We start from the raw sequence: 20,176 nt of genomic DNA, 5'->3' as shown, positions 1-20,176 counted from the left end.
CTTAGACTTATAAGAAAGCCTTATCGAAGAAGAAAGATCACAGAATCGGTGCTTGCTATAGCGGGAAAATATCTATTTGGAGCTCTAGGAATTACAATTCTAATGGATGAAAAGGCTGATAAAACCTTCTCAAATGAGAACTCATGCTCATGTCTCACATTAATGAGTAGTGAATTGAGAAGCTAAAAATATAAAATTTAAGTTATATGACAATGAAATGTGTTAGGAGAGAGCTTTCTAATGGTCCTCCAGCTCAGGTAACTTAGTTTCTTGTGTATTATAGCGTCCGTGTCCAGCTCTAAGTAGGATCAAAGAGAATAAATGTGGCTATGCTTTATGAATCCTGGTCACAGAAAAAACCCAAAAGGTAAGATTCAATCTAATTATTATTCTTAGATAGTCTTAGATAAGCCACTCTATGCTTTAGGGACTGTAGGTATTCATTTTTATAAATAACTACTTTTCCTTACTGAAAGGGGAAAGTCATTATTGCTATTTTGATGGAGCACTGAGCTATCTTTGGGTGTAGTCATTAAAGGGTGGGCATCAGTATTGTAAGGAGGAGAAAAACCAGACCAGTTCCTTTCTAAATCCCAGTGTGGTATTTATAATTTGCTGCCTCTTATGGAGTCATTCCATGATATTCAGTATTAACAGAATCACTATGACTTAGTGGAAAGAACCCAAGCCTGGGAGACAGGGTTCTAATTCCGGCTCTGCCAGATGTCTGCTGAGTGACCTTGGGCAAGTCACTGAACTTCTCTGTGCCTAAATTTCCTCATTTGCAAAATGGGAATTCAATAGCTGTGCTCCCTCCAAGCTAGACTGTGAGCCCCGTGTGGGACAGGAACCTTATCCGACCTGCCTATCTTGGATCCACCCCAGAGCTAGAACAATTCTCGAAGCACAGTAAGCACTTAACAGATGCACTAATTATTAATTATGTCTGAGGCCTCAGTGTATAGGAACAGTATTTTTGTCTTTCAAGGCAAATAAATGAAACGAGTGTTGAGATTTTCAAAATTACTCCTCCTGTTTACTAATATTTAAAAAGAAAATGAGACCTTTTATAGTTAGTGCAATGTCGCCATAGTGGGATTCTAAATGTCAGCAGTCATATTTCTCCCTAATAAAAAGGCGTTTGGGGGTGTGTGTGTATGACCTCTTTAATTGTTTTTATGGTTCATTTGTTATTTCATTCATCTAATTGTTAAGGCTGAAGTTGAAGCAGCCTGCCCTGACACATTACCCACAGGGTGCATTTGTGCTTTGGAGAATTATCCAGTCAGAAGAACGTTATAAATAATAGGCCGACCTTGCTGTGTAAGCCAATTTAATTAATCGCAAAGATACGTTTTCTCCTTTCTGCCATATCCAGTTTGGCCTAGCATTTGGAAGTCCGTGGGATTCTTGTAAAACCTTAGTTACAAAGGCTTAATTCTATGTTCTGACTGTTCATATGCATCTCAGCCTAGGCGCCTCCAAGAAGCAACTCTTTTAACTAATGGCGGTTTACCCTGAAGGGTTTGCTGTGGATTTTCCTCTTTGGCCGCTGAATCCTCAGGGGTATTTATTGAGCACTTACTGTGTGCAGAGCACTGTACTAAATGCTTAGGAGAGTCCATATAGTAGAGGTGGTAGACATGTTTCCCTGCCCACATGCGTTTAGTCTAGAGATGAGCAAGAAATACCACCTCAGAGCTTCTTGTGAAGGTGCCACCTGAGAAAGTCAGAAGGGTCTGGTGTGTTTCTCTGCATTGTAAATATAGTTCCCCTCATGTCATAGTACTGACGTACGGGCAGTAGGGTGATAGGCCATGGCAGTGATTGCATCCGTCTAGACTGTAAACTCTTTGTGGGCGGGGAATATGTCTGTTTATTGTTATATTGTACTCTCCCAAGCGCTTAATACAGTTCTTTAGATACAGAAAGCACTCAATAAGTACGATTGACTGGTAGAAGAGGATGTTGTTGCTGGTGCTTAGTTACTCTCACCCTTTTGACACTTGGCCAATCTGATTATCTTTTCTTCCCCCCCATGGTATTCAGCATTTACGATGTGCCGGGCACTGTACTAATCAAATTGTACCCGGTCCATATCCCACATGGGACTCATAATTTTAATCCCCATTTTACAGATGAGGTGATGGAGGCATAGAAAAGTCAAGGGACTTGCTCAAGGTCAAAGAGCAGGCTTTTCTATTTATGGTATTTGTTCAGTGCTTACTACGTGTCAAGCACTGTTCTAAGCACTGGTATAGGTGCAAGTTTATCAGGACACATTCAGTCCCTGTCCCACATGGGGCTCGCGGTCTACGTAGGAGGGAGAACAGTTTTTGAATCCCCATTTTGCAATTGAGGAAACTGAGGCATAGGGAAGTTGTGACTTGCCCAGGGTCAGACAGGAGACAAATGGCGGAGCTGGGATTAAAAGCCAGGGCCTCTGGCTCCCAGGCCATGCTTTATTCAGTCATTCATTCATATAATCGTATTTATTGAGCACTTATTGTGTGCAGAGCATTGTACTAAGCACTTAGGAAAGTACAGCAACTGTTTCTTCACTAGGCCAAACTTCTTCCCTATTTTGTACCTACCCCAGCACCTAGAATGATACCTGGCCCTTAGTGACCATTTAACAAGTTTCTTTAAAAAAAAATTGAGGCTCTCCCATCTTTAACATGTGCATGTGAACCCAATTAAGACACAAGCACTAAAATCTAATCCTCCAAGCCCCTAATCTGAGACTTGGCCTCCAATTTAGAAGTCCAGGATGTCCTTGATTCATTCAATCTTATTTTTAGAGCGCTTGTCTTTGTCTTTTGCTGCCGAGTCGTCTCCGACCATAGCGACGCCACGGACACCTCTCTCCCAGAACGCCCCGCTTTCCATCTGCAATCGTTCTGGTAGTGTAGCCATAGAGTTTTCTTGGTAAAAGTACTGCAGTTGTTTACCATTGCCTCCCTCCATGCAGTCAACTTGAGTCTCCACCCTCGACTCTCTCCCATGCCGCTGCTGCCCAGCACAGGTGGGTTTTGACTTGTAGCAGATGGCCTTCCACTCGCTAGTCACTGCCAAAACTAGGAATGGAATGGACAGGCCTCTGCTTGACTCTCCCTCCCATAGTCCAGACTGGTAGAGTACTGGAAATTCTCCAGGTGCAATCCTGAGAAGGGATAGAGCGCTTACTGGGTGCAAAGCACTTTAATGTAACTCTAGAGGCACTGATTGGGAAACTCTGGCTGGCGTAAAGTGGATTTCCTAACACTAAGGATTGGTCCTAGGTGACAATCGATTACCTCACAGGGTGCTCTGCTATGTTTTCATCATTATCATCATCATCATAATTATGGCACTTGTTAAGTGCTTACTATGTGCCAAGCCCTGTACTATGTGCTGGGGCGGTTGCAAGCAAATCGGGTTGGCCAGAGTCCCTGTCCCACGTGGGGCTCACGGTTTCAATCCCCATTCTACAGATGAGGGAACTGAGGCCCAGAGAAGTGAAGTGACTTGCCCATGGTCACAAAGCAGGCAAGTGGAAGAGCCTGGATTAGAATTCATGGCCTTCTGACTCCCAGGCCTTATCTGCTACGCCATGCTGCTTCCCCATGCAGCTTATGCATGAGCCATTCCCTGACTTTCCTTCTTTCCTCTTCTCCCACTCCCTTTTGTGTCAAGCTGACTTGCTTCCCTTATTCATTCCTCCTCCCAGCCCCACAGCACTTCTATGCACACCTGTAATTTATTTATTTTAATGTCCGTCTCCCCCTCTAGACTGTAAGCTCATTGTGGGGAGGGAATGTGTCTGTTTATTTTTCTATTGTACTCTTCCAAGTGCTTAGTACAGGGCTCTGCACACAGAGCTCAATAACTATGATTGACTGACTGTAGGTCACCAACAGGCCATCTCCTTCTAATAATAATAATAATAATAATAATGATAATTATGGTATTTGTTAAGCACTTACTATGTGCCAGGCACTGTTGTAAGTGCTGGGGTAGATACAAGATAATCAGGTTGGCACAGTCCCTGTCCTCCATAGGGCTCACAGACCTAATCCCCATTTTACAGGTGAGGGAATTGAGGCACAGAAAAGTACAGTAACTTGCCCAAGATCGTACAGCAGAGAAGTGGCAGAGCCGGCATTAGAACTCATGACCTTCTGACTTCCAGGCCCATGCTCTCTCAACTGGTGGTGTCTAGGCAAATATTCCACTCTCCTGTCACCCCTTGCAATTGAAGTCAAAATCCCTCCTCCCCTGAACCTCACAGGAACAAAATTTGAAACAAGATATAAAGCCGATTAGAAGAAATGAAAGGAACGGGAAAATGTAATTCCCAGGAGAGAGCTGCATGAATAATCTTACTTTCTTCAATTCTCTTTGATGATAGTCTCTGTTCCAGTGGGTGCCTGAGTATTTCCACAACCAGGGGCTGCCTGCACCCTTTCAAAATAATCTGGTAATTTTAATAATAATAATGATGACAGTGATAATAATGTTCATTGTGTCATGGGGCTAGAAATGCTTACTTGCACACCCAAGAATCCTTGGCAGCATCCATTTCTTGTCTGTTTTTATAATTGATGGTTAAAATTTAAAATTTGAAGTGCTCGATCAATTAATGGTATTAATTGAGCACTTACTATGTGCAGAGTCCCGTACTAAGCACTTGAGAGAGTACAGTATAGCACACTTGGCAGATATGATCCCAGCCCACAAGCAGTGTACAGTCTAGAGGGGAAGAGAGATGTTAATATACAATACATAAATCATATTCATTCATTCATTCAATAGTATTTATTGAGCGCTTACTATGTGCAGAGCACTGTACTAAGCGCTTGGGATGAACAAGTCGGCAACAGATAGAGACGGTCCCTGCCGTTTCACGGGTTTACAGTCTAATCGGGGGAGACGGACAGACGAGAACAATGGTAATAAATAGAGTCAAGGGGAAGGACATCTCGTAAAAACAATGGCAACTAAATAGAATCAAGGTGATGTACAATTCATTAACAAAATAAATAGGGTAATGAAAATACATACAGTCGAGCGGACGAGTACAGTGCTGTGGGGATGGGAAGGGAGAGGGGGAGGAGCAGAGGGAAAAGGGGAAAAAGAGGTTTTAGCTGCGGAGAGGTAAAGGGGGGTGGCAGAGGGAGTAGAGGGAGAAGAGGAGCTCAGTCTGGGAAGGCCTCTTGGAGGAGGTGAGTTTTAAGTAGGGTTTTGAAGAGGCGAAGAGAATCAGTTTGGCGGAGGTGAGGAGGGAGGGCGTTCCGGGACCGCGGGAGGACGTGGCCCGGGGGTCGACGGCGGGATGGGCGAGACCGAGGGACGGTGAGGAGATGGGCGGCGGAGGAGCGGAGCGTGCGGGGTGGGCGGTAGAAAGAGAGAAGGGAGGAGAGGTAGGAAGGGGCAAGGTGATGGAGAACCTTGAAGCCGGGCAAGGTGATGGAGAGCCTTGAAGCCTAGAGTGAGGAGTTTTTGTTTGGAGCGGAGGTCGATAGGCAACCACTGGAGTTGTTTAAGAAGGGGAGTGACACGCCATATATAATATAAAGCATGTCCATAAGTGGTGTGGAGTTGTGGGTGGGGGTGAATATCAAATGCCCAAAGGTCACAGTTCCAAGTGCTGAATTTTATTTCGTAGGTATTTGACCTGCTCTTACATTGTCAGGTCTTAATTTTACTCCCCGTGGACTTTCCTTGTGACTTTGTGTCTTCGGCACCAAGTAGGTGCCCAACAAATGGAAACAGAGAGAAGAAAAAATTGCCATGTTTATTATCAAGGCTAACCTCAGGAAATAAGTGCTTAGTACAGTGCTCTGCACCCAGTAAGCGCTCAATAAATATGATCAAATGAATGAAATCAGGAAGGTAGTGAGTTACAGAAAAGAGGTATGAAGACAGAATGGATTCTCTCATTTAGTTTTCCCGTGAAGATTCGGTTTAACTGCTTCCACCAGGCACCCTTATTTTCTTTTCCTGATATTTTAGTCAACCGGCTTGGGACTTTTAGGGGATAGCAAGGTTGCATTTCAACAAAGCTTCAGTTTTAAAAGATTTGCTTAAAGGGAGAGAAACCCTAATCTTACAATGATTGTGTTTCCCGTCGTGAATGTCAGACGAGCCCTAGTCTAGGCGCAGAGACTTCGGGAATGAGAACCTATCAGTCAGTCAATCGTATTTATTGAGCACTTACTGTGTGCAGAGCACTGTACTAAGTGTTTGGGAGAGAACAATATAACAGGCAGACACATTCCCTACCCACAACGAGCTTACAGTCTAGAGTGTGAACTATACCCACTAGTATACCTACTAGTAGGCAGGCAACTGTAGCCATTGGTTGTGTTAGGGGATTTCCAGGATCTTAATACTCCAAAATGATATTTAATTCAATCAATCAATGGTTTTGATTGAGTGCTAGAGTGCAGAGCTCACTGTGGGCAGGGAATGTGTTATATTGTTGGGTTGTACTCTCTCAAGTACTTAGTATGGTATTCTGCACACAGTACATGCTCAATAAATATGATTGATTGAGCACCGTATTAAAGCGCTCTGAAGTGTACAGTATAACTTTGTGGGGAGAGTTGCCTAGGTTTTACCATTTGAGTAGATTGGATGCAGACCTAGGCCTGTGAGTTTTAGCATTCGAGACCCTCCTTGGGGCAGGGATAGTATCGAACAACTGTGTCGTACTCTCCCAAGCCCTTATTTTGCACTGCACATAGTAAGAGCTAAGTAAACCCCATCGGATAGATGGTGTACTCCTCAGTTGCCGTTTCTCGCCCTGCCACTCATGTGGCTGGTGGAATGAAGGAGATGTTGATATGAATGGTTTCTTGGGCCCCATCCTGCCATGAGTACCATAGATCTGTGGTGTTTTGTGTGTGTGTGAGTATGTGCCCTTGCCCTTTTGGGCATCAGCTTGCTTGATGTTGGAATGTGATAATGTCAGTTACGTTGGTCAGGTATAAAAAATGTGCTCTTAGTACCAGGAGTGTGGCACCACCCCATCCCCCGTTCAAGCACGTATTTGTCCTCTAGACTGTAAGTTTGTTGTGGGCTGGGAACATGCCTACCAACTCTGACTCTATTATATTGTACTCTCCCAAGTGCTTAGTACAGTGTTCTGCACACAGTGAGCATTCAATAAATATGCCTGATTTATTGAATAATAATAATGATGATCCCCTCTCAGGGTCACACCTGGAGAGTTTCCAGTTCTCTATCAGTCTCCACTATGGGAGGGAGAGTCAAGCAGAGGCCTACCCATTCCATTCCTAGCTTGGCCAGTGGTTAGCGAGTGGAAGGCCATCTGCTACGAGTCAAAACTCACCTGTGCTGGGCAGCAGTGGCATGGGAGACGAGGGCGGAGACTCAAGTTGACCGAGTGCAAGGAGATTTCTGTAGTTTTACCAAAAAAAACTATGGATACACTACCAGTATGATTGCTGATGGAGGTGGGGTGTCCTGGGAGAGATGTGTCCATGGCGTCACTATGGGTCGGAGATAACTCGAAGACATAAGACAAGACAGTAATGATGATGGTTTTTGTTAAGCACTTGCTATGTACCAAGTAGCGTCCTAAGGGCTGAGATAGATACAAGATAATTAGATTGGACACTGGGGCTCTACACTCTGAGGAGAAGGCAGAACACATACTTAATCCTCATTTTACAAGTGAGGAAACTGAGACACCGAGCGGTAAGGGGACTTGCCCGAGGTCCCAAGGCAGGAAAGCGGCGGAGCTGGGATTAGAACCCCGGTTCACTGACTCTCAGGCCCTTGCTCTGAATCACAGAGAAGTCTGAAATTACTTCTCCGGCCTCAGTTCCCTAATTGCGTTTACTGTATTTATCACTTTCCTTCTCATATCTCGCTTATGTGCTTTTACTGTTTTCAGCTTGTGTGTCTCATGCTCATGGACTATATTGCAAAATTCCTTTCAGAAAAGGGCATCGTACATCATGTGGAATGGTTAAGACTCCACTTTGAACTATAAATATCATTGGAACCATTTGGCTCTGCGACATTCAATCAGCTCTCTCCCTCCTACTGTACTTTGCTGATTTTCTACGACAGCCCAGCTTGCGTACTCCCATTGCACTCATGCCAACCTACTTATTTTACCTCGCTCGTCTATCTCCCTGCCGACACTCTGCCCAAGTCGTCCCTCCCCCTTCATATAATGACAGGCCACCGCCCTCCCCCAGCTTAAAAGACGTATTAAAATCGCATCTCATCCGGGAGGTCTTTCATGACTAATCCTTCATTTCCCTTACTCCCTCTCCCTTGTGCACCGCCGGTCTATTTGGATCTGTAACCTTTAAACACCTGATATTCACCCCACCCTCAGCCCCCAGAACTTACGTACATATCCGTAATTGCTTTTAACGTCCGTCTCCCCGTCCGGACTGTAAATTCCTTGTGGGTAGGGATTGAGTCTACTGACTCTGTCATACTCTCCTAAGCGCTTATTACAGAGCTCTGCGCACAGTAAACACTCAGTGAATGTGATTGAATGAATGAACGAACTTCCTCCAAACCTCCAGTGATTACCTATTTATCTGCACATCAGTCAGAAGCTCCTGACCATTGGCTTTTAAGGCACTTCGTCGGCTGCGTAGTGGATAGAGCCTGGGCCTTGGAGTCAGATGGTCTTGAGTTCTAATTCTGGCTCTGCCACTTGTCTGCTCTGTGACCTCGGGCAAGTCACTTCACTTCTCCATGCCTCAGTTCCCTCATCTGTAAAATGGGGATTGAGACTGGGAGCCCCATGTGGAACTGTGTCCAACCTGATTTGCTTGTGGCCACTCCAGAGCTTAGTACAGTGCCTGGCACATAGTGCTTAACAAATAACACAATTATTATTACCTAAGCAGTTAGCAGAGAGATTGGCAAATAGTAAATGCTTAACAAATATCGTAGTTGTTATTGTTCCACCTGTTTGTAAATTATTTTATCTCTGTCGCCTTTCCAGGTAGTTTGTAAAATCCTCATGGGCAAGAATCCTGTCTTCTATTGTAAACTCCCTGTACTCTGCGCAGGAAATCCATCAGTCACTCCTATTTATTGTACACTTACCGTGTGCAGAGCACTGGACTAAGCGCTTGGGAGAGGACACTGTAACGGAGTTGGTCGACCTGTTCCCTGTCCTCAGCGAGCTTACAGACTGGAGGACTATTATACTCAAATACTTTTGATTATATCTGGTTAATGGCAGTGGTCCCTGAATGTGTATAGCGCGCACATTTTTTCCGGGTAAAGGTGCTATTTTCACGAATGTGATGGAAGTTTCCATGTGTTTACAAAACCCGTGCTCTTTGGAATTTCATAAAATTGAATTTACATATCTCTCAAAATGACAGCTTTCTATGTGAATCAACTGTATACTGTATTGCCCTTAAACCATATTAAGGTTTCATGGGCCATTTTTAGCACAAAAGTATGAAGGTTTATCTTCAAAGTAACCTTTATGTAATTGCTAGTAGTGGTATAATGAAATCACATCCCTCTACCATCTAAGAAACAAAGGATCCCTTAAAGTTAGGAAATTCAGTTCCACTTTTCACTCACCTTTTCACCATTCCTGGGATTTTGAAAGCCCATACAGCTAGTGCTATGTCCATCCCTCTTTAAAGGATCTTGAAATTCCTGGCTTCAAATGGTGAATAAGTGTCAGAAAAACACAATTTTTTTTGATGGGAGGGGGAAAAAACCCCTCTCTTTCTCTCCACCACTTCCCCTGCTATTTAGGGAATACTTAAACATGGAGGAGGAAATAAGATAGTTAACCATAATTACAGAGATGATACACAAAAATATACACATCTGCACACTGACAGCAAAGCAGAGAGTATGTTTGCTAGACAAAACAATGTTTCCATGTATTGTATTTTGGGGGTGTTATTTTGGTTTCAGAGCAATATTCCATGTAGCGAAAGAAATTTTGCCAGTTCAATTTTACAATATTCAACATCAAGCGTAATAGCTGTGGTATTTCTTAAGCGTTTACTGTGTGTCAGACCCTTCTAAGCACTGGGGTAGATACAGAGTATTCACATTGGACTTGGTCCTTGCTCTACGTGGGGCTGACAGTCTAGAAGGGAGAACAGGGATTGAGTCCCCATTTTGCAGGTGAGGAAATGGAGGCACAGGGAAGTTAAGTGACTTGCTCAAGGTCACACAGTAGGCAGGTAGCAGAGCTGGGATTCTCCGATTATCAGTCTGACTATCCTCTATCTTTCCACTAGACAATGGGTTCTCTGAATTCCAATGTTTTCAAAGCTTCTTTAAGTAAGACTTAAGTTGACCTTTGCACTCTTCTGACTTTACATTTGATTTCAGGTGCTGTTGTCAGGATTGATTGGTGTTGTTTCCTGGAAAAGACCCCTCTCACTTGTGGTAAGTAAAAGCTACTGCTTGAGACTCAATCATGTAATAGAGCCTTCACTCCTGTACCCCACAATTAAATGCAAAACATGATTTTTAAGAAGCTGGTGAAAATGCTTCCATTGTAATGTTGATAAGCCTCTTTTAAAAAAAAAAAAAGCAGCGTACTGCTGCTTTCAAAGATTGTTTTACATTTCATTCCAGGAGAATTTCAAAAGGTGTTATCCAGTATGCATTTTTTGGCAGCAAACATACATATAAGAGAAATTTGCTGTTTTTCCTTTAAATATAAAAACATAAGGATTCAAGCATCTTGTATTTGTCTGACTACAAGGAGTGGCAATTTTTTGATTTTGGAGGCGGGTAAAATGTGTTTTTTTGGCATCTAGGGGGAACAGAGACACAGTATGTGACTGTAAACTGTTTAGGCAGCACAGGCCTGGCTGATTCCTCTGGTGTGAGTTAGAGGAAATCCTCAGCACTGGGGAAGTGCAGAAAGCTTTATTTTAGCCTCTGGCAAAGACGATAGAAGTTCCTTATGTGCATGGATTTTCTATCCAGTTTTCACGATGAAACATATACATGTTGACCTCTCAGTATGCATCTGTGGTTTTCTGGATTTTTTTTTTTTTTGAGGGCTTATTTTTTGAGCAAAGTGCAAGAAGCAGTGAAATAGAAGACAGAGAAAGTGATGGTGGAGATGGGGAACTAGTATATTCCATTATATTTTAGTGTCCCGTATATATTTTCTTTTTTAAAAGTCAACCGCTTGTATTTATTGAATGTTTACTATGTGCAGAGCACTGTACTGAGTGCTTGGGAGAGTACGATATAGCAGAGTTGGAAGACATGCTCCCTGCCCACAAGGAGCTTACAGTCTAGAGTAGATCATTCTACTGCACTCTTCCAAGAACTGCTTACAGTTAATCGATCAGTCAGTGGTATTGAGCACGTCTCTATGCAGATCACTGTACTAAGCGCTCGGCAAAGTACACTACAGTTGTATTTAGTAACTGTGCTAAACACAGTCTCCACCCATTTGGAGCCAGCTGTCCAGAGGAGACAGACATTAAAATAAATTACTAATGGGAGAATGGGAAATTATAAGGATACATACTTCAGGGCTGTGGGGCTGGGGACTGGGTAGATACCAAGTTGGCTTCACATGGGTCCTCAACTAAATGCCATCGGTTGGTTAGCTGAAAATTCCTCTTAGGAAGATGAAACCGTGTCCTTTGTGTTTAAAGATAATGCTGATGATGTGAATATTATTAATATTTGCTGGCTGAAGAAACAAATGCTTATTGTCCTCCATGGTGATGTTACTATTTGATAGAGAAGCAGCATGGCTCAGTGGAAAGAGCACGGGCTAAGGAGTCAGGTGGTTATGGGTTCTAATCCCAGCTCCGCCACCTGTCAGCTGTGTGACTTTGGGCAAGTCACTTAACTTCTCTGTGCCTCAGTTACCTCATCTGTAAAACGGGGTTAAAGACTGTGAGCCTCACGTGGGACAACCCGATTACCTTGTATCTACCCCAGCACTTAGAGCAGCGCTTGGCAAATAGTAAGTGCTTAACAAATACCAACATTATTATTCTCCCACAGCACCCATTTTGTATTTTTCCTTTTGGTTTCCCAGTCTTTCAGAAGCGGCTTTTGAAGGCAAGCCACCTCTGTCCTGATTGTTGTAATAACTAAATCCCGAGGATCTGCCAGTGTTCTCTCACAGCAATTCGATATCGTCATGTGTGATTTTTTTTTTTCTTAGCAGTAGTGATTGAGCACCTATTTGATGCACGTTGCAGAACCAAGTGTTAGGTAGCAAGACACATAGGCATCATCCCACCTTTGAAAAATTTACAATTTCACAGAGAAGATAGCAGACATGAATGGACTGTATAATAGAGAGTGAGTACAGATAAAAATAAAACCCCAATAAAACCCACCCACTCCCCCTTCTAGACTGTGAGCCCGTTGTTGGGTAGGGATTGTCTCAATCTGTTGCCGAATTGTACTTTCCAAGCGGTTAGTGCAGTGCTCTGCACACAGTAAGCGCTCAATAAATACGATTGAATGAATGAGTGAAGTAAATTTAAAAAATCATTAGGGTGCCGTTGAAGTCATCGAAGGAATTGCAGTACTGGGAAATTGGAGACATTATTTAGGGAAGGCTAAGTAGAAGAGATGATTTTCAGGAGGGCATTGAAGGAGGGGAGGGAAGTGCCCATCCCAGTAGAAAGAGCCCGGGCCTGGGAGTCAGAGGACCTGGGTTCTAATCCCAGCTCTGCCACTTAACTGCTGTGCGACCTTGGGCAAGTCACTAACTTTTTGGTAGCTCAGTTACCTCATCTGTAAAATAGGGATTAAATCCTACTCCCTTCTTAGATCGTGAACCCCATGTGAGACAGGGCCTATGTCCAACCCGATTATCGAATACCGAATATTACCGTATTACTTAGCAGAGAGTATGGCATATTGTAAGCGCTTAGCAAGTACCATTAAAAAAAAAGGCGGTTGAATTTATAGTGGGAGATTCTCTCAGATTGGAAGAAAGGCAAGCAGTAGGGTGAGGCAGGAGAGCTAAGAGTAAAGGACGATTAGGAGGTTTGTTTGGAAGGAACTGGGGTGTAACGGGATAAAGAGCAGAGAAATCAGTTGATGGAGACTTTTAAGTGGGTCTGGATCTTTAAAATGATCATCCTGTCCTTTCTGTGTGAAGTTACTCCGTTTCCATTTGCTATTGCAGGAACTGTTTTGAGCATTTCCTGCTCCGATTCATTCTGCTTCCGTGTCCTGCCCTGCAAAATAGCATTGTAATAAATATTGCTTCATTGACTGTGATCACTGCTTTAGTCCTACTGGAAAGGCCCATTCCTGACTCTCATTGTTGGACATACTGTCTTTCTCTCTGATAGTGGGGCTCAAAGATGATGCTGATGAAATTCCCTGAAAAGTCATTAATTTTTCCCCAAAGTTTTAGGGGCCAGGCGGGCATAAGTTGCTGACCCGTTCTCCCTTTCAGAGACAGAAAGAGACCAAAGGCGTTGAGGAGGAACTCTTGCCAGCTGCCTGCTTCCCTCTGACTTAGGACTTTCTCCAGAAATTCAGCAGCGGTCGGAGCCCCAGAGCTTCAGCCACGGTTTAAAGTCTGGGAGGTTGTCTTTCTGGGCCCTTTCCCAATTCTGGCTTCTGTTCCATTGCTGCATGTATGGACGTAGTGGCAGATGAGAAGGTTGCTTGAAGCTGGTCAACAGCTCCTCCTTCCCCTTCTCTCTTCCTGTCCCTGTATTTTTCTCTTCTTCTTTTTTTACTGGTATTTGCTAAAAACTTACTATGTGCCATGCACCATCCTAATTGCTGGGGTAGATACAAGGTAATCAGGTTGGACACAGTCCATGTCCTCTATGGGACTCACAGTCTGAATCCCCATTTAAAGATGAGGGAACTGATGGGCTAAGTGACTTCCGCAAGGTTACACAGCAGACAAGATTATTTGTTAAGCACTTATTATGTGCCAAGTACGATTGTAAGCGCTGGGTAGATACAGGGTAATCAGGTTGTTCCACCTGGGGCTCCCAGTCTTAATCTCCATTTTATAGATGGGGTAATTCAGGGCCAGAGAAGTGAAGCAACTTGTCCAAGGTCACACAGCAAAGTGGCATAGCCGAGATTAAAACTCAGGACCTTCTGACTCCCAAGCCCATGTTCTATCCACTAGACCACACTGCTTCAACTCCTTTCCCATCCTTTTCACAGTTCCTCTTTCTCCAGTTTCTTTCCTGCCCTTTTCTAGGGGTAATACTATTAATGGAGCATCCACTCTACGTAATGCAGTGTACTAGAGAAGCAGCGTGGCTCACTGGAAAGAGCACGGGCTTTGGAGTCAGAGGTCATGGGTTCAAACCCCAGCTCTGCCACTTGCCAGCTGTGTGACTTTGGGCAAGTCACTTAACTTCTCGGTGCCTCAGTTCCCTCATCTGTAAAATGGGGATGAAGACTGTGAGCCCCACCTGGGACAACCTGATTCCCCTGTGTCTACCCCAGCGCTTAGAACAGTGCTCGGCACATAGTAAGCGCTTAACAAATACCAACATTATTATTATTACTAAAAATTTAGTAAGGAGGAAACAAAGAAGCAACACGTTCCCTGGTCTTAAGAAGCTGATAATTTTATTTATTTATTCATGTATATTAATGTCTGTCTCCACCTCTAGACTGTGAGCTTGTTATGGGCAGGGAATATGTGTTGTTACATAGTCCTTTCCTAAGCACTTAGTACAGTGCTATGCACACAGTAAGCACTCAATGAATGCAACTGAATAATGCATGAATGAATAATCGAGTGAGGGATAAAGACAGCACCCTTCTTTCCCTGTAACTCTATTTTTTGTCCTGTACCCGTCCTCTGCCTCCTGAAAGATTGACCCCCTCCACGATGCTGCACCTTTGGACTCCCCACCCCCAAATTCCTTCCCACATTCAGTTGGAAGTGAGCATCCCTACTACCTGACACTTTTCAGGCAAGACTATGTCTGATCCGATTATCTCGTACCTACCTCAGCACTTAGCACAATGTTTGGCCCCCCTACCTGTTGAATGCATATCATAATTACTATTATACAGCCTTATTGTTTGCTTAACACTATGTGCTAGCCCCATGAAGGAAGTCACATCTCGTGTCTGCCAACTCTATTGTATCGTACTCTCCCAAGCGTTTAGTGCAGTGGCTTGCACGTAGTCAGAGCTTAACAACTGCCATTGATTTTTATCTTTTTCACGTTTGCTTGAGTGTTTGTCTCCAGGGCAGTGAGAAGCAGCGTTGTCTAGTGGAAAGAGCACGGGCCTGGGAGTCAGCGGACGTGAGTTCTCATTCTGGCTCTGCCACGTATCTGCTGTGTGACAAGATTAGACAGGCTTGGGCAAGTCACTTCACTTCTCCGTGCCTGTTATTTGTAACATGGGGGTGGTTAGGACTGTGAGCCCCATGTGGGACAGGGACTATGTCCAACCTGATTACCCTGTATCTACCCCAGTCCTTAGAATAGGGCTTGGCACCTGGTAAGTGCTTAATAAATGCCACTGTCATTATTACTATTGTAATCATCTACTTCAGGGCATAAATATACCTCGAGGACTTTTGAGGCTTGTAGCCAAATCTAGTCTAACCCCATATTCTAGATTCCCTAGATATCTTCAAGCCTGGCTTCAAAGGATAGGGTGAACAAAACAGTAGCGACCACATGGTCTTAACTTGATTTTTTTGGTCATGAGGAAGGTGTCAGAACACTGCCACAACGATGTGATGTAGAGTAACTTTAGAGTTTTGCTGATTCTCTCAGGATAGTCAGTTTTGCTTAGTGACTGTCAAGGCCCAGATCTGCTGAAGTTGTCTTTTTTAAGGACATAGGCCATTATTTCAGTTACAGACCTACCTACTCAATTTCACCAGGCTGTGATCTGGAGACACAACTCCTCCAGCTATAAGAGTAAGAGTCTGGGAGTCGGAGAGCTGTTCAAGGTGCAGATAAATAATTCTATTTGTCTATTTTGATGCTATTGATGTCTGTCTACTTGTTCTGTTTTGTTGTCTATCTTCCCCTTCTAGACGGTGAGCCCGTTAGGTAGGGATTGTCTTTATCTGTTGCTGAATTGTACTGTCAAAGCGCTTAGTACAGTGCTCTGCACACATTAAGTGCTCAATAAATATGATTGAATGAGTGCATGAAGAAGCAGCTGCACTTTTCCCCACAGTGCCTCGTGACTTCACTCGAAGTCTGTTGTGGAAGTGTGTAATAATAATAATGGTATTTAAGTGCTTCTCATGTGCCAGGCACTGTACTAAGCAGAAGGGTAGATACAAGAACATCAGGTTGAACTCAGTCCCTGTCCCACGTGGGCCTCACAAGTCTCAGTCCCCATTTTCCAGCTGAGGTAACCGAGGCACAGAGAAGTGAAGTGACTTGCCCAAGGTCACACATTAGTGAAGTGTTGCTGTCTGTGGCAGGCTTAGAGCTACATAGAAGCCCAGGAGTTCATCAGTTGTTTCCACAATAGATGGGTGCCTTGTGTCTGACCCACTGACCAGAATGAATAATGACAGTAACACTGGGGATTTGTTTTTGAAGTGCTTGCTATGAGCCAAGCACTATTCTAACTGCTGGGTAGATCCAATAAAATTAGATCAGACAAAATCCCTGCCCTATATTGATCTACCAGCACAAGGGGGAGAGGGAACACACATTCAATCTCCATTTAAAGATGAGGAGGCCCAGAGAGCAGACACAGAGCAGACAGTTGGCAGAGTCAGGATTAGAACCCAGGTCTCCTGACTCTAAGCCTTGAGCACTTTCCATTAGGCCAGACTACTGTCAATTTAATTGAATCAATTAGTAGGCCATCTTTTGCCCATCTCTGAAATAAACGTGTTAGAGATGTTTTCTCCAATTTTCCTGTACCTAATTACGTTTTGCTGTGTTTACAAAGAACAGATACATGATACGGGTGCAAATTGTTTAAAATACTTTTGATTGGATTACAGCATACCTGGGCACCGGCATCTGATTGCCCTTCACCCAGTCAGATTTCTGGCCTGCTAATGAGCCACTGATTAATCGGAACATCTGCCAGTCACACACAGTTTTTCTCTTCCATTACTATTTGTCATTATGGCTGGCCGGAAGAAATTTCAGGCCCGAGGTTTTTATTTCCTGTCAAGAACTTGCCTTCTGGTTCTTTGGGCTGGAGGTGGGGGTTGCCTGTGAGCCTCACGGTACTGCTTCCCAACTGTCCAGGGGGTGTAGCGTCTGCCATCCTAACTCCCAGTCTTTACACCCTCCCAGTCTTTGCACGCTCCCTTGCCCCGGAGAACAGAGAGGAGGCTCCTGGGGACCCAGGTGGTGTCAAGCCACCACTGCTGGTCTTCAGAAAGATGGGGAGAAAGGGGTTTGGAACACCAAACTGCTGTGGCCTGGGATAGGAGTGGCAAATCACCAAATACCCCATCCTCTCTCTTTCCCAGCTCTGTCCCCTTATTGCTAGGCTGGTGAGTGTGTAGTTTAAACCACTTAAATAGTAGAGGCTTCCAGATAAGGTGACCGCTTATGTCATCTTGAAGGGCTCACCTGGTTAATGGGTCGTAGTTCAAAATGATGTCAATCCTTTGTGGAACTGAAAGACCGTATTATGGTTTCCCGGGCACCACCAAACCAGAAGCGGCTCTTGGGTTGAATTGTCTGTGGCTTGCTGCCGACTTCTAGGGGATGCTACAAACTGTGAGCCCATCGGTATAATGTTCAGTAACCTGAAAATTCACCTGAGAAATAAAATTAAATAAAAAGAATTAGATTTTATTAGATTTTATAACCAAAATCCGGAGTTTGTTGTAGCTACATCCCACAGGGCACTGAGGAGCAGTCCGTGGAAGTAAGACCAGGGCAGACCAGAAGTGGACATTTGAGTTTGGTTATTGCCCAGGGCTAATGTCAGGTCGGGCCAGTGCAGAGAGGCATATCAGATGCACAGTGAAGAACAGCTTTGGCCTTTGGAAGACTTTGAAAGCAGGCAGGTCAAAACCATTTTTATGAATGGACCAATTGTGCAGTTAGAAATTCATACGTAGCACTTTAAAGACACTGCAGTTTAATCCTTTTACCAAAAACAGATTGATTTAGTACATTTTTAGTCGGACGAACAGAAATGAAATTAACTTCTTGCGGGTACATTAGTGGGCTCAGGGTGGAAAAGAAAAAAGGGAAAAAGGCTCACACTCTTTCTCCCCTTGCAAACACTCACACAAACCCTTCAAATACACACATTCACCAAACGGAGCAGTGTCTATTTGTGTGCGTTTGTATCTGTGTGCACACATTCAAGTCCAGAAAGGCTTAGATAATTAAAAAATAGAAGGAGAGATGATGAGATAGCAATCAGTTTCCTTTTTTCTCTTTTTGTCCGTCTCCTGTCTTCATACCCTAGAGTGAGTCTCATGGGTGGCCATCTTGTGTGGATTAGATAGAGTGTGTGAATTGTTTTCGTCTTACAGTTTCTCATTTGCTAAATCTCCCCTGTGATTGAGATAATTGTCTCCCTTGCATTATTCCATAAGAGGTTCTACATTATGCTGGATGCCAATTAGGAATTAAATTGTATGGTTTTGATTAGGTAATTTCATGAAAGATTCAGTGAAAGGCTTTGAGATTACTTTAATGGAAACCATCCTACCAAGAATTATAGACACCAACATAAAACACTGAATCAGTACAAAGAGTGGACATTACATTACTCATAAATGCTGATGACTAAAAACCAGCCGTTTCATCCATTTTAAAGAACTAAGACCCATGTGTAATTGATTGTGTGGATTACTTAAGATGTGTTAGTTGCTTTCTTTCAAGAAATATAAACCTATTTCAAATAGCATTTATCTGTGGATGTTTAATACGATTTGTTTCAAACCATGTGATGTAGCGGAGGGCTATTGAGAGACCACTACAGCAGAAATACCGCCTGCGTGGGGGCAATGGAGAGAGGGGTAACTGTCTTTGAAGATAATCTTTGTGAAGATGGGGATACCATGAAAAAATTCCTAAAAGCAACAAGTCTAATAATGGGGCAAATAAATCAGTGGTATTTACTGAGTGCTAACTCTGTGCAGAGTACTATATTAAGCACTTGGGAAATATAATGCAGTAGAGGTGTAGATGCAGTCCCTGCCCTCAAGGAGTTTGCAGGCTAGAGGGGGAGACAAATATTAAAATGAGCTACAGGTAGGAAAAATGGGTATGGGTATAATAATAATAATTGTGATATTTAAGCGCTTACTGTGTGCCAGATGCTACACTAAGCACTGGGATTGTTACAAGATAATCGGGTTGGACCATTCCCTGCCTCACACAGGGTTCACAGTCTTAATCCCCTTTGGAAACCAAGGCACAGAGAATTGATTTGTCCAAGGTCACATAGCAGACGAGCATCAGAGCTGGGATTAGAATCCAAATCCTCCGACTCCCAGACCGGTGCTTTGGGTACCTATTGTGTACATAAGTACATATACCTACACATAAGTACACTGCACATAAGTGCTGTGGGACTGAGGGTGAGATGAACATCACGTGCTTAAGGGGTTACAGATCCAAGTGTCTTGGTTTTTTTCAAGATATTTAATAATAGGTGCTTACTATGTTCCAGGCACTGTACTAAACGCTGTGGTGAATACAAGGTAATCAGGTTGGACACAGTTCCTGTCCCACTTGGGGCTTACAGTCTCAATCCCCATTACCCAGATGAGGTAACCGAGTCCAGTGAAGTGAAGTGTGTGCCCAAGGTCACACAGCAGACGAGTAGCAGAGCCAGGTTTAGAACCCATGACCTTCTGACTCCCAGGCCCGTGCTCTATCCACTAGGCCATGCTGCTTCTTAGGTTACACAAAGGTCAGGAAAGGTAAGAGAAATGAGGGCTTAGGCAAGGAAGCCCTTTTGGAGGAGATGAGAGGTGAGGAGGACTTTGAAGATGGGGAGAGTGGTGGTCTCTTAGATATGAAGGGGGAAAGGAGAGCCAGATTAGAGGGAGGACATGGGCAAGGGGTGGGCGATGGCATAGATGAGATGGAGGCACAGAGTATATGTTGGCATTAGAGGAGTGAAGTATGTGGGCTGTTTAGTAGTAGGATATCAGTGAGGTAAGGTGGGGAGAGAACTGATTGAGTGCCTTAAAGCTGAGGGTGAGGAGTTGCCGTCAGATGCAGAGGTGGATGAGCAACCTCTGGAGGTTCTTGAGTGAATTTTT

The 20,176-nt window shown here is 43.8% G+C and overlaps 1 protein-coding gene and 2 non-coding genes across 7 annotated transcripts in view; 2 read left to right on the top strand and 1 right to left on the bottom strand.

The window, feature by feature from the left end:
* Nucleotides 1–20,176, top strand: part of FAM189A1 (family with sequence similarity 189 member A1) — a 345,715-nt gene that overhangs the window by 105,287 nt on the left and 220,252 nt on the right. For 4 of the 5 annotated variants that reach the window (XM_029066849.2, XM_029066848.2, XM_029066847.2 and 1 more), the window contains exon 2: nucleotides 10,348–10,404. In XM_029066849.2, the coding sequence (XP_028922682.1) occupies nucleotides 10,348–10,404 (57 nt within the window). Of the gene's footprint in view, nucleotides 1–299; nucleotides 368–10,347; nucleotides 10,405–20,176 lie in introns of those variants that run through there. The other variant, XM_029066852.2, reaches the window with a different exon arrangement.
* LOC114812583 lies at nucleotides 3,036–3,173 on the bottom strand. Its single transcript, XR_003760234.1, has one exon. It is a non-coding gene; the product is annotated as a small nucleolar RNA SNORA7 (small nucleolar RNA).
* LOC114812731 lies at nucleotides 7,189–7,326 on the top strand. The gene has a single exon (XR_003760382.1). It is a non-coding gene; the product is annotated as a small nucleolar RNA SNORA7 (small nucleolar RNA).

This window comes from Ornithorhynchus anatinus, chromosome 5 (assembly GCF_004115215.2).
Source record: "Ornithorhynchus anatinus isolate Pmale09 chromosome 5, mOrnAna1.pri.v4, whole genome shotgun sequence".
Lineage (NCBI taxonomy): Eukaryota > Metazoa > Chordata > Mammalia > Monotremata > Ornithorhynchidae > Ornithorhynchus > Ornithorhynchus anatinus.
Note: the sequence above shows the minus strand (reverse complement) of the source record. Positions and strands in the feature narration are given on the sequence as shown.